Source organism: Dasypus novemcinctus, chromosome X, assembly GCF_030445035.2.
Source record: "Dasypus novemcinctus isolate mDasNov1 chromosome X, mDasNov1.1.hap2, whole genome shotgun sequence".
Lineage (NCBI taxonomy): Eukaryota > Metazoa > Chordata > Mammalia > Cingulata > Dasypodidae > Dasypus > Dasypus novemcinctus.
In genome coordinates, this window is record NC_080704.1 from 178644096 (window position 1) to 178660603 (window position 16508).

General features: G+C 52.9%; 1 protein-coding gene across 6 annotated transcripts in view; it reads right to left on the reverse strand.

Annotated features, from left to right (window-relative positions):
* Positions 1 to 16508, reverse strand: part of IKBKG (inhibitor of nuclear factor kappa B kinase regulatory subunit gamma) — a 39545-nt gene that overhangs the window by 12019 nt on the left and 11018 nt on the right. For 4 of the 6 annotated variants that reach the window (XM_004482862.4, XM_058291508.1, XM_004482863.4 and 1 more), the window contains 2 exons: positions 15285 to 15496; positions 305 to 423 (listed from right to left, as the gene is read on the reverse strand). In XM_004482862.4, the coding sequence (XP_004482919.1) occupies positions 305 to 423; positions 15285 to 15496 (331 nt within the window). Of the gene's footprint in view, positions 1 to 304; positions 496 to 15284; positions 15497 to 16508 lie in introns of all 6 variants that reach the window. The other 2 variants (XM_058291506.1, XM_058291507.2) reach the window with 1 other exon arrangement.

Here is a 16508-nt window from a genome sequence, read left to right on the forward strand (position 1 = left end):
GTGGCCCTGGGGAACCCCAAAGTGTCCCCCTAAGGAAAAAAATCCAAAATCCAGCAAAAGGCCAGACAGCCCAGAAGCCACAGAGCGCCGGGGGCCCCAGCTCCTGGGTGCTGAGTGCCAGGCTCTTCCCAGCACCCGCCCATGCGCCCCAGGGGGTCCACACGGCTCTTGTCACAGGCAGGTGCTCCCACGGCAGCCTCCAGTCGGTCCCCACACGGAGGAGCCCCGAAAGGCCCCTAAACTGGCCTCGTTCTCCTCGGGCGTAGCAGGAAGGGCCCCAGGGCGGGCTTGCCTGCCCACTCACCTGCCCTCCAAAGCCTGCAGGTCCTTGTTGGCGACCTCCAAGCGGCTCTGGCTCTCCTGCAGCTCGCCCAGCAGGGACGTCACCTGGGCCTTCACCGAGGCCTTGTCTTCGGCCATCTGCTGCATGAGAAAAAGCCACGTCCCGTCAGCACTGCTTTCTTCCCGGCTGCCCAGCCCTGGGGTCGCCGGCTGCTGCAAAAGTGGGAGCCACAGGCACCCTGAGGGCCTCTCCTGCCTTTGGTGCCTCCAAACTCGGGTGTGTCCTGGCGCCGTGCAAGCCCAGCGCCCGCCTGCGCCCGCCCCCAGGCCCCCGCCCTCTCACACACCCCTGTCTCCCGTCCAACGGCCCCCCACCCCAGAAAGGCCAGCCAGGCACAGGCGACGGCATGAGTCCTGTCAGTCCACCCCCAGGCCACCTTCGTCTTCTGTGGGGACACAGCGACCCGAGACCCTGAAGGAAAGCAAGAGCATGAGGTGCCTGCGAGGAACTAGCCGGAGGAAGGAAAAACGCCGCCGGCCAGGCTGCACTCCAGCGACCAGGGCTGAGCCGAGCTGCGTCGCCTCGCAGCCACAGCACAAAAACAGGACTCTCTCAGGTGCCTCAGAAGGGAGGCAAGCCAGAAGGACAGCGGGGAAAGCGTCTGCTCTGCTCCACAGGCGTGGGTCCGCTGGCAAGGATGGCAGGCTGACACTCGGCGGCAGTCTGAGATTATTTTATGAACCCCATCAAGAGAAAGAGTATGCCTGTAAACTACTCGAGTCTTCTGGACCTGACACCCTATGATTACATTAAATTCAGCCAAGGGGCCCTGATCCGATCACCTGGTAAGATTGATGCAGGGGTTTGATTCGACCAACTCCGGTCGAGTCCCCGCCCCCTTGCTGGGTCAGATAAAAATGACACACATCCTGACACACACATGCAGAGAGAGCCCTGTCACTTTTGATCGTGTCAAGGGACAGAAAGGAGATGGCTCAAACAGCCGAGGCCAGGGGGAGAGAGGAGCCGCTTGCCTGATGCTCACGGCTGAGACTGGGAAGAGAGTGGCCCAACGCGACTGATCTAGGAGGCCGGGAAAGAAACAGGCCCTGTGCCAGGGGAGGGGGGCGACAGGGTCACTTAAGCACTGAACCTCAAGGGGCTGGGCCCATGGAGCCTCGGGAGGAAGAGGAAGGCCAGCTGGGGAGGAGAGACCAGGCGGGGGTCAGCAGCCAACTTGCTTCAACCCGTGGCAGCCGACACCGGGGAGAAGGCAGCCTTGAGGTGGACTGTTTACAGTCTTGTAACGAAGCTTTCACCCCAAATAAATGCCCTTTTCCTTAAAGCCAACAGAGTGCTGGTGTCTTGCGCCGGCAGCCCTGTTAGGCTGATACGCGCCATTTCCAGAAGACTGCCACCACCAACGGAACTCAAGAGCTGCCTTAACGCCCCCTGCCCTGGCCTCCCTCCACACTGCTCGGTCCCACGGGGGGCCTCAGGCACCGGGGCAGCAGCCGACATCCCTGCCCCTCTTCCCCCCCGGCTTCCCGTCACCTTCACTAGGACAGTCCCAGGACCACCTTTCCTCTCCAGCTACGTTCTCATCTGGGGTGATCTGGTCCAGTCTCAAGGCCAGTGATCTCGAAATTCACGCCTCCAACTCCTCCCCTGAACTCAGATATCCAACTGCCTACTTACAACCTCTGCGTCGGGAAGCGGATGTGGCTCAAGCAGTTGGGTGCCCGCCTCCCACATGGGAGGGCCCGGGTTCAGTTCCCGATGCCTCCTAAAGAAGACAAGACAGCAAGGTGACGTGACAGGCTGGCGTGGCAAGCTGATGCAATAAGATGACACAACGAGCTGACACAATGCAGAGACATCACGAGAGACATGACAAGGAGGGAGCGGGTATGGCTCAAGTGATTGTCTCCCTCCCACATGGGAGGTCCGGGGTTCAGTTCCCAGTGCCTCCTAAGAGAAGAGGAGCAGACACAGAGAGCACACAACGAACAGACACAGAGAGCGGACAGCAAGCGCAAACGAGGTGGGGGAGGAAATAAAACCCTCCACGTCTATGTCCAGGTCTGCCAGGTATCTCATGCTGATCTCCTGATATTTCCTCAAAATGGTTCCTCCAGCTCAGTGCAGGGCTTCCCATAGCCCACAGCTGATCTGAGAGCAAGCCCTGTCCACTAGAGCTTCCATTTGACTCCAGCATCTGTCTACTCTCATCACCACCACCCCCATTATGGTCTCTTCTCTGCAGGAAGCCAGGTCATGTCTCTCCCTGTTCAATACCCTTCCGGGGCTCCCATCACGCAAGAGTCAAAGCCAAAGGCCTCCACTGGCCCAAGAAGCCTGGCACGGCCTGCCCCACCATGACCTCTGCCCTCCTCGGCCACACCCATGGCTCCAGCCACGCCGGTCTCTCTGCTGGACCTTGAACGTGCCAGCCACGCTCCTGCCTCAGGACCTTTGCACGTGCTTTTCTCTCGCTCACGTCCACACACAAGTGCCATCGGCAGCATCACTCATAACAGCCAGGGAGCGCAAACAATCCACATGACCATCCACTGATGAACGGATAAACAAATGGTGGAATGTGCGCACAAAAGAGCATTCTTCAGCCACGAAAAGAAATGAAGTACTGATACATGCGAGAACATGAAAGACCCTTGAAAACATGAATTTAAGTGGAAGAAGCCAGGCACCAAAGGACAAAGACTGATTGCCCTGATATGGGATGATTAGAATAAGCAAATTCAGTGAGTTGGAAACTAGAAACACAGGTTACCTGGGCCCAGGGTAGGGTTGGGGAATGGGGAGCTCAGGCTTAGTTGGTCCAGAGTTCCCGTTGGGGGTGAGAAACGTTGTGGTCATGGAGGGTGGTGATGACAGCACAACACGGTGAAGGTCATTACCACCACTAGATTATATGTCTGAATTGGTTAAAGGGGAAATTTTAGGTAGTGGATATGTCTCTAGAATAAGAATTTTTTTTACAAAAGCCATAGAACTGTACAATCCGAAGAGTGAGCCCTCAGGGAAAGCCTGGCCTATACTTAATAGCGTAATTACACTGTATCACCCCCTGGAACAAAGGTACCACCCTAAAGCAAAATGTGGCTAAGAGAGAAAACGGGGAGGGAGAAGAGGAACCTGGGACCTCGGGGCTTTCAGCATGATGCTTCTGTCAACCTACAATTGCTCCAGTTTTAAAAAACGAGAAAAGGAAGAAAATAGAGAGAGATGATCACATGCTATATAATTCCATTTATCTGAAATGCCCAGCATAGGTGGACTCCATAGAGACAGCAAGGAGACGCGGGGCAGCCAGGGCTTGGGGGAAGGGGTGGGCAGTGGCTGCTCGTGTGTGCGGGGTCTCCTCTATAGGGTGCTGTGAAAGCTCTAAACTGGGAGAGTGGTGATGGCTGCTCAGCTTTGAAGACACCACAGGCCACTGAGTTGTGGATCATGAGCTCTGCGGTGTATGGATTATTTCTCAACGAAGCTGTTCCGAGAAACGAAAGGCTGATCTGTGGCCATCCCACAGGGTCTCCAGCCACTCTCCTACCAACAGGTGCTGGGGTTACGTCCCAGTTTGTGCTGGGGGCAAGCATCTTACATCCATCCCCTGCAATCTGTGTACAAGAGTTTCTTTTTAAGTATGTGCCTGAGGATGATGCTACTGGGTTAGGGGGTTTAGGAAGTTCAACTTCAAGAGTTATGGCAGAGGATTGTGGGAAAATAACAATGGACTGACAGAGCTGGAAGCTCTCACAAAAACAATGGAGAAAGCCAAAAGCTGTCCGGGGGACCTGCTTTGGGGTTCCACAGACCAGGACAGCGCTACACAACTCCCAGGAGGGTGAGGGATGGAGAGACAAAGAAGCCGAAAAGACAAAGGTGAGTTACTAAGCCCCCGTGGTGGTCGGGAAGGGTTTCTCTCCCCCAATCCCCAAGCTATTAAGCTGGGGTAAACCCCTGTCTCACTGTGGCCACCTGAGAGGGGAGCAGACACCTTCCTCCCTGTCAGCCGTTTCAAGGGAAAAGGGAGGGGAGTCGGGGTGCTCTTCTTCAGTGAATTCGGCTGGCAGTGCCTGCTTGGAATCTTCCATGTGGAGATTCAACATAGGAACACAAGAAAGCTGAGACAAATACCTCTATAGAAAGGTGTGCTGACTAGCACCATCTCCTGGCCCATCTGGAAATTGCATGAACAAAACTGTTCCTACTCTCTGTATCCATATCCTGGGAGAAAATCTGTGGCTCACTAGTGCTAGTCCCTGGCCCAATTTTTAAAACTTAAGCTGGGCAATTTTAAAGACTGAGAATCAGTTGAATCAAATATCAAAGAAGAGCTGTGGGAAAAATAAAAACAATAGATAAGAGAAAAAATTAGCCGTCAGAGTAAATACACCAACATATTCAGATGCCTAGACATCACCAAAAAATTACAAGTCAAACTAGGAAACAGGAAGAGATGACCCAGCCAAAAGAACAAACCAAATATCCTGAAGAGATACAGGATTTAAGATAATCAGTGATAATCACACAACTCTCCTAAATCACTTCAAAGAATTTAAATAAAATATGACTAAAGAAATAAAGGCTATTAAGAAGAAACTAGGAGAGCATAAAGAACAATTTGAAAGCCTGCAAAGAAAAGTAACAGACCTTATGAGAATGAAAGACATGATGAACAAGATAAAAATCCATTAGAGGCACATAAGAGCAGATTTGAATTGCTCAAAGGCAGAATTAGTGATGCTGAAGACATAACATCTGAACTGGAAAGGACAAGAGAACAACAAGGGAAGAGAATGGAAAAAATGGAACAGAGTCTCAGGGAACTGAATGACAATGCAAAATGCATAAACATTCACATTCCTGGTATCCCAGAAGAGAATGGAAAAGGGGTAGAAAGAATACTTGAGGAAACTATGACCAAAAACTTCCCAATGCTTATGAAGGACATAAATATCAATATCCAAGAAGGACGACACACCCCAAACAGAATAAATCTGAACGGACCTACCCCGAGACAACTACTATTCAGAATGACAAATATCAGAAATAAAGAAAGCAGCAAAAGAAAAGAAAACCATCACATACAAGGGAAACTTGATAAGATTATAGTGCTGACCTCTCATCAGAAACCACGGAGAAGAGAAGAAAGTGGTATGATGTATTCAAGGTACTGAAAGAGAAAAACTGCCAGCTAGGAATTTTGTATCCAGCAAAGCTGTCCTTCAAAACTGAGGGTGAGTTCCAAGTCCTCACAGACCAACAAAACCTGACAGAATATGTTACCAAAAGACCAGAATTACAAGAGATACTAAAGGGAGTGCTACAGCCTGAAAAGATAAAACAAGGGTGAGAGATTTAGAGAAGAGTCTAGAAATGAAGATTGTTAGGAAGGGTAAACTAAAGGGTAAGAAGGCAATAGAACAATATGACAACAAACAGCTGAAGGGACAAAATGGATGAAGCAATTTGAAGTTTTTCAGTAACCCTTCCCATCTAGCCAACAAACCCAGAAATATGGAAAGCAGACCTTTCTTGGGTCAGAGCACTCCAGGAGCCGCAGAAAGTGGCACAGAGGATTAAAATGTGAGTCAGCAGAAGATTGTTGCTGTTTGTGCAGCTATTGCTGAGAAATAGAAGACAGCTTTAACAAATAAAACAATGGTCATTGTGTCTGCTTCTGGGGCTGTAGAGACTGTACCTGAGAAGGAAGATGGTGCTCCAACAGATAGCTGTTTTTATCAAAGCCCGATGAAAAAACACATAGCATGAATTATTTGAGTCTGTCTTTTTTGATTATCACTTAAGGTTTTAGACATAGGGACATTTATTCTGGAAAAACAGGGCAAAACTCCCATTTGTAATATAAGTTTTTCAGATGAAGCACCTAAATCTAAATGCTAGCATTATTGTATAGTGTTTGGACTATGCTTTAAGTTATGGTTTAAACTTAAGATTGGACTCTGAGCAAAATGTTTTTGATGTATAAATTTAATTTAATCCAAATATATGGATGGATACATTTTAAAGACACCACTTGAAAAGCAAATTCTTGAATAGTAAATAACTTGGTCAGCGTTATTAAAATGTTGACTCTGACTTCTGTTTTATGACAAAGGAAGGAGGTGATTGCTGTCTTTCCTAGCAATATACTGCTGTCACTATTCACTCCACTTTCCTTGCTTCTGTAGAGTAAGTTCGTCACAAGGCTTAAATGTTTTTAATATTCATTTTGATTCAAAGTTGTGGTTTTGTTACATGTGGAATCTTTGAAAGTTCAGCCAAAAATGCATGCAAATATGAACATTCTGAAGTTTCTCATAATTCTGATTTGTGCTGAAGTTTTTGGCTTTAAGGAAGTTATAACAATGGTAGCTGCCTCCTTCAGTATCTGTTAGATGTGTGAAGTGCTATCAATGTCACAATGACGATTTTATTTATTAGATTATTACTGTAGGTAGCTTAACACAAGTGAGTCATTTTTTAAATGTGTATTTTTTAATGACTGGCTTTTACAGATACATCATAATAAATTGTACTGCTACATTTTAAAAAATAGGGGATGATGTGAGAGAGGGAGGGGGTACACGGGAATCCCTCATACTTTCGATGTAACTTTTCTGTAATCTAAAACCTCTTTTAAAATCAAACTTTATATTATTAAAAAAAAAAAAAAGTAATGGGAAGCCACAACCTCCACAACAGCCGCTGCTGTCAGCCTTGTCAACTTCTACCAAGGGTGCAACTGGACATGGGCTGTCGTGGCGGTGCTGGTCACAAGCGTGAAACCAGGTGCTGTGCCACATGGCCACCATGCCGTGAGCATTCCACGGGGCTACGGACAGGGAGCACCTGGCACTGTGCTGAGCGGGCACTCGCGAGGCGTGCTGTGAGGGGCAGCTTTCTCCTCCTTTCCTTGACAGTGAGCATACCAGTGAGGGACTGGACCCGACAGAATGGTGGCCCCCAAAAAGATGCATCTGTGTCCTCACCCCAGGAGCCAGTGGGTGTGACTTTATTTGGAGGAATGGTCTTGGCAGATGGGACTGAGGCAATAAGGACCTCGAGACGAGAGCGTCCCAGATTACACAGAGGGGCTGCAATCCAATGCCAAGTGTCCTCAGAGGAGGCCCACGGACGTACAGGAAAGGAAGCCCCAAGAAGAAGGGGCCAGGAGGGCAGTTAAATGGCCGCATGCCAAGGAGTGCCGGCAAACATCCGAAGCCAGACGAGGGAAGGGAGGATTTTCCCCTAGTGCCTTCGAAGGGAGCACAGCCCCACACACACCTTGATTTTGAACTTCTGGCGCTGTAAGCCCCCCAACTCTGCGGTCATTTGTTACGGCAGACCCTGCGAAACCAAAGCCACAGTCCGAGCTGGCTGAGGAATCGAGGCAAGAGCGCGCCAGAAGCCAGCAGAGCTGGAAAGAGGTGGTCAAAGCCCACTGTGGCCACAAGCAGGCCGGTCTCTGTTCAGAGTGCAGGCAGGCTGGCAGCCAGAAAGCACATGGGGGACTGCGGAGGACAAACGCCAGGGACAGGTCCCAGAGGGGTCAGAGGCAGCAACGAGGAGCCTGCATTCTCCCTTTCCCAGTCTCTCTGCCTTCCTCAGCTGGGCCATCTGGCTTCACTCCCAGAGAGACTGTCGGGGGTGCTGCTTGATTCCAGAACGAGCCTGGCCCCAGCTGCACCTGACAGCTCCTGGATGAAGCTGCGTCATGACGGGACCAGGAGCCACTGGCCACGGAGAGGGCAGGGGAGGCCTCACCTTGCTCCCTCGGGTGGGAGTGGCTTTCGGTAGTAGTGTATTCGTTTCTAGAAGCTGCCAAGGCAATACACCAGAAATGGGTTGGCTTTTCTAATGGGTAGTTTTTCAGTTAAAAGCTTACAGTTCTGAGGCTGAAAAGTGTCCAAATCAAGGCGTCATCAAGAGACACTGGCTCCCCAAGTTGCAGCCGTGAGCGGTCAGGCACAGGGCAGGGCACGATGACCGTCCGTTCCTCCATCCCCTCTCCTCCGGGCCTCATCTCTTCAGCTTCGAGCTGCTTCAGGGACCAAGCCTCTCGGGGCCTCTTCCCGAGCCTCCGTGCTCCGCTGATTCCAGCCTCCGGCCTCCAGGACCGCTCCTTCGGTCTCTGCGGCTTTTCTGTGTGTCTCTGCTCTCAGTGCTCCATTCGTAAAGGACTCCAACAAGAGGACCGAGACCCACCCTGGGTCACACCTCACTGCAGCAGTCCAGTCAGAGGCCCCCACAACTGAATTCGAGCCAATCATAGGCGTAGATCAGCTCCAAGAACATCATCTTTGCTGGGATTCATAAAATGCCCAAAACTGTCACAGAGAACGTGACACCTTTGCCAGTGTGGCACCTTCACTGACCTCACTCTCATTCCGAGCTTTCACCTGGGTCCCCAGGCCCCACTCAGCGTGCCTCCCAGTGTGGCAGGGGCTGCAGCCCACCCCAAGGGGACCCCGCCCCCAAAGCGGGGCTCCACAGACAAGGCTGGGAGGCTTTGCCGACAGAAGGGCTCCCCAAGCACCCCATTCTGCTCCTGCACACTGTCCCACCCCCTTGCAGTCAGGTAGCACGCAAGATGCGTTCTGGCCACTGGGCTGTGGGCTAAAAGGATGGGTGTCATTTCCTGCCCAAAGCTCAGGAAAGCGACTCTCTCCCCCGCCACAGGGGCTATCCTCCCCTCTACAGCCTGCCACCAGCCCGAGCCTGAAGGAAGAGATGAGCCTTCTATGCGGTAAGCCCGTGGGATTGCTGGGCTAGCCCACGCCACAGCACGAGCCAGCCCAGGCTGCCCGCTGCCCCTCCCAAGACTCGAAGAGGCAACTCCAGCCTGGGAAGACTGCAAGCCAGAGCCAGTCTGGCTGAAAAGCTGGAGGGAAGCCACGCACCCACGGCTAGGTGGCCTAGTGGCAGCCACGAGCCAACCCCAACTTCCTGAGGAGCAGCTCTCAGGCCACCTGGCTTGGCTTCCTGGCTGCTAAGCCAAATAGCACGCAATGGGTTGGCCCAGACAACGGGAACTTACTGGCGCGCAGGTTTGAGGCCAAGGGAAGTCCAAAAGCAAGGCTTCTGCCTCTGGTGACTTGTGGCTGCTCGCTCTTGCGGCTGTCCCCGTGACCTGCCCTAAGAGGCATGCCGAAGGAGGATTAAGACCCATCCTGAGTCAGCTGGGCCACACCCGGACCGAAGTCACCTCATAAGAAGGTCCTATTTCCAAGGGTCCCCATCGGCAGGAACGGGTTAAGTTGAAGCACATGTTTTTCTGGGGTAGAAAGCTCCAAGCCACCACACCAATCAAAGCAGATGGGAAAAGAAACAAAGCTCAAGAAGAGGGACAGAGAAGATGATACGGCAAATGTGACAAAAGGTTGTACCTGGTGCATCTGGGTATGGGGGGGAGGGGGCAGTTATGTTGGCGTTCTCTGTGTGGGGTCTCTATTATTTCTGCAGTGGTCCCATAGGTGTGGAATTACTCTGAAATAAAAAATCTAAGACTAAAAAAAGATCAAGAGGGGGAGGGATCAGGGACCAACACATATCCCGACAAGGGATTTCACAGTGGGGAAAGCAACAACAGGGACTCCAGGGAAAGGGGGGAGATCAACTTCTGCCACTAGAGACTGCTGTAGTTTCCTAGGCTGCTCAAAGCAAATACCATGCAATGAGTCAGCTTAAACCATGGGAACTTACTGGCTCACAGTTTTAAGGCCAGGGAAAATGTCCACATCAAGGCATCGTCAAGGCGATGCTTTCTTCCCAAAGACCGGCTGTCAGAAATCCTGGGTTCCTCCGCCATGTGGCAAGACACGCAGTGGCATCTGCTGGGCTCTCCCTTCTCCTCCGGGCTTCACTGTTTTCAGCATCTTGCTTCCATGGCTTTTTCCGTCTTTCATTCCGTTTATAAAGGACTTCAATAACAGAACTGAGACCCCTCCTGATTGAGGTGGGCCACACCTTAACTGAGGTTGCCTCATCAAAAGGTCCTCCTTACAATGGATCCACACCCACAGGAATGGGTTAGACTTAAGAATGTGGTTTTCTGGGAGTACACGTAGCTTCAAACCACCACCGAGACTTTAACGGCCCTCCCAGAAAGTGACAAAGAGCCAACAAAACACAAGCAAAGAACAGATTTGATTAACACATTTAAGCGGCCTAAACTAAGAAGCCTAGAAGTCTGCCCCTGGAGAATACACCTTTTTTATAAAGCACATGTGGGAAGCAGATGTGGCTCAAGAGGTTGAGCGCCTGCTTCCCACATAGAAGGACTCAGTTTCAGTTCCCCGTGCCTCCTAAAAACATAAAAACAAATAACAAGCAAACAAATAGGAAAAAAAACAACTCGGGGAGCCAATGTGGCTCAGTGGTTGAGTGCCGACTTCCCACATACAAGGTCCCGGGTTCAATCCCTGACCCCAGTACCTTAAAAAAAAAAAAAAAAAAAAAAAGGGACACATGGAACAGCCACAAAATAGCCCATGGGCAAGGTCAAAAGAAGCTCAACAAATCCCAAAGAATCAACATTGTACAACTCTGCCCTCTGAACACAGCAAAATAAAATGAGAAGTCAATTTTTAAAGGAATTTCCATTTTGAAAACCTCCTATGTCTAAAAACTAAAAAGCATTCCTGAATATAATCTTTGGGGTAAAGGGAAAACCCAAACGGAAATTTACAAAACCCTTACAAACTGAACAGCAAAAGGATTACCTGGGAAAATGGGCAACATGGCTAACGCAGAACTTAGAAACTTCTCGTTCTAAATAAATACTTTTCTCAGGAAAAAGAGAAAGATGGAAACCGATGGAGCAAACCTGCAACTCAAAGTTGTAGAAAGAATAACAGAGTTAATCTAACCCCCCCACAAAAAGAAAAGGAATAAAAAAGACAATCAAGGCAGGAATCAAACAAATTGGGGGGCGATGGGGGAGAGAGTAACAAAATTAAAAGCTGGCCCTCTGTAAAGATTAATGAAACAGATAAACTCCTGGTGCTGCTGCTCAAGGAAAAAAGGTGTGTGCAGGAAAAACCGCAGGAGGGCTGAGGCTGGCTCCTTACGAAGGCCAGCGGGCAAGGTTGGCCCTTGGCCGGCCTCTGGGAACTTGGCTTTGAAGGCATTCCCGCACCCAGACTATGCAAACAATGAGATTTATGCGGAACACATGCTTCTCTTCTAGGAGTCTGGGATCTGGGTCCAACCAGACACTGGGGGCCTGTGTGACCAGCCCCCAAGAAAAACCCTGGGTGCTGAGTCTCCAACGAGCTGCCCTGCTGGACGACACTTCCCACATGTTGTCACCACTCAAGGCTGAGGAAGCAAGCATGCCCTGGGTGACTTCCCTGGGAGAGGACCCCGAGACCTTGGACCTGGTTTCCTCCAGACTTTTCCCTGCGCTGACAGCGCTCTGTGTCCTTTCACTGGACTAAGGCTTAGCGGTGGGGATGACCACATGCTGAGGCCTGGGCGCCCTAAAGAATCATCAAGCCCGCTGGAGGACTTGGGGACTCCCAACACAGGGCAAAAGCAAGCAAAACACGGAATCTGAAAAGGGCCCAGTATCTAGGAGCACAACAGATTCAAGGGGCTGTGAACGGCTATATGCTAACAAATGTGAAAATCCTAGAAAAGGTCATGCATTTTTGGAAAACTGGCACAAGAAGAAATAGAATAACAGAGGCGATAAATGACCGTAAGAGAAAATGACCATTTAAAGAGAGAATAGCAGAGGAGCGGATGTGGTTCAAGTGGTTGAGCACCTGCTTCCCACCTGGGAGGTGCTAGGTTGCCCCCAGTGCCTCTTAAAAAACAAAAAAGCAAACAACTAGCAAAATCAATGAAAAAACCAACTCAGGGGAGCCAATGTAGCTCTGGTTGAGTGCCGGCTTCCCATATATGAGGTCCTGGGTTCAATCCCCAGTCCCCAGTACCTCAATAAAAATAATAAATTTCAAAAGGGGACTAGCCTTACCCAGATAAAAACTAACTACCAAATACACACAAGCATGCGTCCTACTTAACAAAGGCACTTTAGTTCCTTAAAATCTGGAACAGGTCAAGGGTGCCCGCTCTCACCAGTGCTGGACAAATTATGAGAGAGAGGACTGCGGAAAGCAGAGGAAGTACAAGGCTTGAAAAGGAACCGCCGTTACGTGCTGATGAAACAGTCACCGACGTGAAAAACCCAGCCTAATCAAACAAGAACCCTCACAAAAGTGAGCTTAGCAAAATATGGCAGGTATGAAATTAACTTATGGAAATCAACTGCGTTCTTCTGTGCCATTAATAACTAAAATAAGCTGTCATTCACAAAAGCAACACACCCCGGAAAGTATCTAGGAATTAACCTAGCGAGACCTTGTGGGAAGATGATACGCATCTGCGAGAGATGGTCGATTCTCCCTCAGTTAATTCCAAGCAATTCCAACCAAGATTCCAGCAAGATTTTTCTGAGGCACCGGGCAAAACATTCTAAAATGTATACGGGAGAATTCGGGGCCACAGATTGCTACACTGATTCTCAGAAGCAAAGAAGGGAGGCCAGCCCTGCGGAACGTAGAGCTACACCCTACAATCAAGGAGGCAGGGCGATCCTGAAAGGGGAAAGCCAGCTCGGAGAGGATATGGAAGCAACCACCGTGGGGGATAAAATGTGACCCCTCTGGGGGGGGGGAGATGTACCATTAGGGAGATGGTGGTTCCAAGACTCTACATGAAGAGCAAAGAGAGCCGTGTCCCTACGTGTGCCACGTGTCAAGGCCAAGTGCGACTGGATTACAGACCCACAGGTGAAGGTATAAGACCCTGGGGAACAGATGAAGTCTGAAACCACGTGCAAAGTGATGATTTCTGGACAACCAAGGGCACAGACCATGGTGACAGCAGGGTGACAGCCCAGAAGACATGATCAGGGAGCAGATGTAGCTCAGTGGTTGAGCACCTGCTTCCCATGTACGAGGTCCTGGGTTCGATCCCTGGTACCTCCTTTGGGAAAAAAACAAAACCACATGGTTAATATCTTGAAAATACCAAGAATTCCCACAAATCAAACCTCCCCAGGTCCCCAAAAGAAAAGACAAGAGAACCAATAGGAGAATGAAGAAATGGGCAAAGGATGTCAACAAGGCGCTTGATAGACAGGACACCCAAGCAGCTGGCCCATCTCACGGAAAATCCGAAAACCCCAGGTCATCACTTTATGCTCAGGATGGGGTGACGGCACCCTCAGGGGCTGCTAGTGGGAGTGTGTGCTTAGTGACAGGAGAAGCGGGGCCACCTCATGAGCTGGCCACCCCACTCCTGAGTCTACGCTCTGGGACACCTGCCTCCAGGCCATGAGGGACAGCCAGGAGGGTGACCCCCCAACGCGGCCGCGGGGCCGTGCCCAGGCGCTGTGGCCAGTGCACGCGGCTCTCTTCATCAAAAGGGTGGGCTCTTGATCTTGCCTTCCTAGGTGTGTCCCTGTTTAAGCCCGACGTTCAGGCTCTGTGAGGTCGGCCCCCCAAAGCCTATCTCCCCAGGGGACACCCACTGGGGCACAGGTGAAAAGGCTGTGGACTGTTCTAGACTGATGGAGATGCAAGAGACATGGTGCCGAAATGCACTGTGAGTCCCACTGGAGCTGCTGGCAACAAAGGATGTGACAGGAACAGCCGTGGCACATGTGTGGGGTCTGAAGACCAGGTCGGACAAGGACTGAGGTTCCTTCTAGATGAGATGGCAATGGCACAGCATACAGACTAACATCATGTTGGCACCTTACTGTCCCACAATTCAAGAAGGCGAAAGCTCTTCCTACTCTTCCAGCAACTCCGCTTAGCACGTGGTTGTTTTAATTGAAAAAGCTTAAAAAACAGAAACTATGTGGAGAAGCCCCCAAGGCCCCAGCCCCACACCGGGCTCCCCAGAGTGCCGCAGCAGGAGCCAAAGCCCCCACCTGACACCCCGAGCCAGGCCAGGCTCTCGGGGCCGGCAGCAAAGCCCACACCCTGCCCTTCACGAGCACCTAGGGCCGCGCCTGTGGACACAAGGCCATCACCCACCGCCCCACCCCGAAGGGAAACAAGAGCCTTGAGCAGTCTCTCTTTCCGAAGCCGGGAGACACACCTGGGCCCTGCCCGCACAGGTGAAGCGTATCCTCAAGGGAGGGGGCCTGGCAGCGGGGCTCAGGGACGCACCGGCAGATGGCCCTCTCCACCCACTTGCCCACTGCGCCCCTCAAGTAGCCCACCGTGCCCCTCGAGTAGCCTGCCGCCTTCTGGACTGGCGCTGCCGGGGTCCTGGGAAGACCGGCTGGGACAGCTGGGCCCTCCTTTGGCGAGCCCTAACCACGCCGACCTCTGGGGGCAGTTCTGGGCAGGAAAGGGTTAACCCAGTTGGCAGTGCATCCCCACCCTGAACCTTCCAAAGAAAAGGAGGAGTGGGAGGCGGCCTCTGAGCCCTTGGAAGGTCCTGCCTGACAAGTGTCTCACTGGACACCTGGGGCCCTGAGTGGCCAGCTAGCCCAGGCCAAGGCCGTGTCGTCCAGGGGCCTCGCCGGGTCGGGGTGGACCTCTGGAGGGGCCGGGGACTGGGCAACTGAGGCCAGCCGGGCGGGGTCCCCAAGGAAAGGCTGGGCGTCGAGGCGCGGGCGAGCGTCAGGCGCTGCCGCTGGGAGACGTGAGCGCTGTCCGCACACCCCCGGGAGGGGACAGCTGGCCCTGCCCCACGCCCTGGTTCCCTCTGCCCATGGTAACTGGCAGCCTTTCGCCATCTAGAGCAGAACTGGGCACCCGAGCACTGCTGAGCCCACGAGTCCTTCCAGCGCCTCATCAGCCCGAGGGTGCTCTCGGGGAGCCCTGGCCACGGGCTCCCTCCAGGAACACTGGCGTCCCGGGTGGCTTTTCCAGACTTGGGCACAGGCGGCACCGGGGCCCCCAGCTCACCCGCTGCGGGGACAGGGCCCCCGCCGCCCTCCTGCTACCTGCTGGCATCTCTTCAGGTGCTCCACCTCCTGCAGGGCCTGCTCCTTCTGCCTCTTCAGGTCGAGCTTCTCCAGGCTCAGCCGCTCCACCAGTTTCCTGGCCTCCTGGAACTTCTGCCTAAGGAACTCCTTCTCCTCGCGCTGGCTGGTCTGGAAACGCAGCAGCTCCTCGCAGCGCTCCCGCAGCATCTGGTTGCTCTGCCGGATGGCATCTGGCGGCAGAGGGGGCGGCAGAGGGGAAGTGAGTCCTGGCAGGCCCGTCCCGCCAGCCCTGCCCGGGGCCCAGGAGGTCAGAGGCCAGAAGCCAGGCCACCCGCCACCGTGCTGTCCCCACAGGACCACGTGGCCTCTCCCCCAGGCAGGTGGCCTTTGAACACTGCCTCCTATTTCTGTCAATGCCTTCAGAGTCGGCTACACTAACAATGCACCTCCAGGTACCGCCAACAAACTACTAAACGCTTCGGCTTTGCTGAAAGGAGGTGCCACAAGCACATTCCTTTTAACGGACTCCGGGAAGCCTCTGTGTGCCGGGCAGGTCCAGAGCCTTCAGTCCAGCTTCCCCCGGCCTCTATCCCGGCGGGCTGTCAGGTCAGGGAGTCCTCACAAGTCCGCAGGCTGGCGGGGACGGCCACCAGGGCAAACTTCACAGCAGCACTGCTGGCTGCAGCCTGGCAGGCCCAGGCAGGCGGAACCTGCTGGAACCCGGACCCCACTTGCTGACCGCAGCCTCGGGTGACGCCTGGTCTGCCTGCGCCTCGGTGTGCTCCCCTGCGCCCTCCACAGGGGCGACAGCAGCCATCTGGCCGGCTGAGCGGGGCCCGGCGAGCAAGTTGACCGAGCGCCCAGGGCGGAGCCTGCACTCACCCCTGAGAAGCCCTGCCTCCTCTTGCCAGGCCGAAGGGCGAGCAGAACAATCTCCAGAAGCTGGCGGGGCCCAAGGAACAGAGACAGACCGCGGGACCACCCCACCCCAGGGAGGGGAACAACAGTCCCAGCTCCCAAGAGGCCAAGGTCCCACCAGCGTGCAGCTCAGGGGTGCCTGGGGCAACACAGACGGGCTCTCCCGACTACAAGGCTGAATACAGCCGGAGGACGTGCCCACCTCCCATCACACCTGACCTCGCACAGGCCCCGGGCCTCCGTGCACACTACTCCCTCTTCTGGGAACGCGCACACACCCATCTCCACCAAGGGGAGTGCCCAACCCAGTCGCCAAGCTCCACT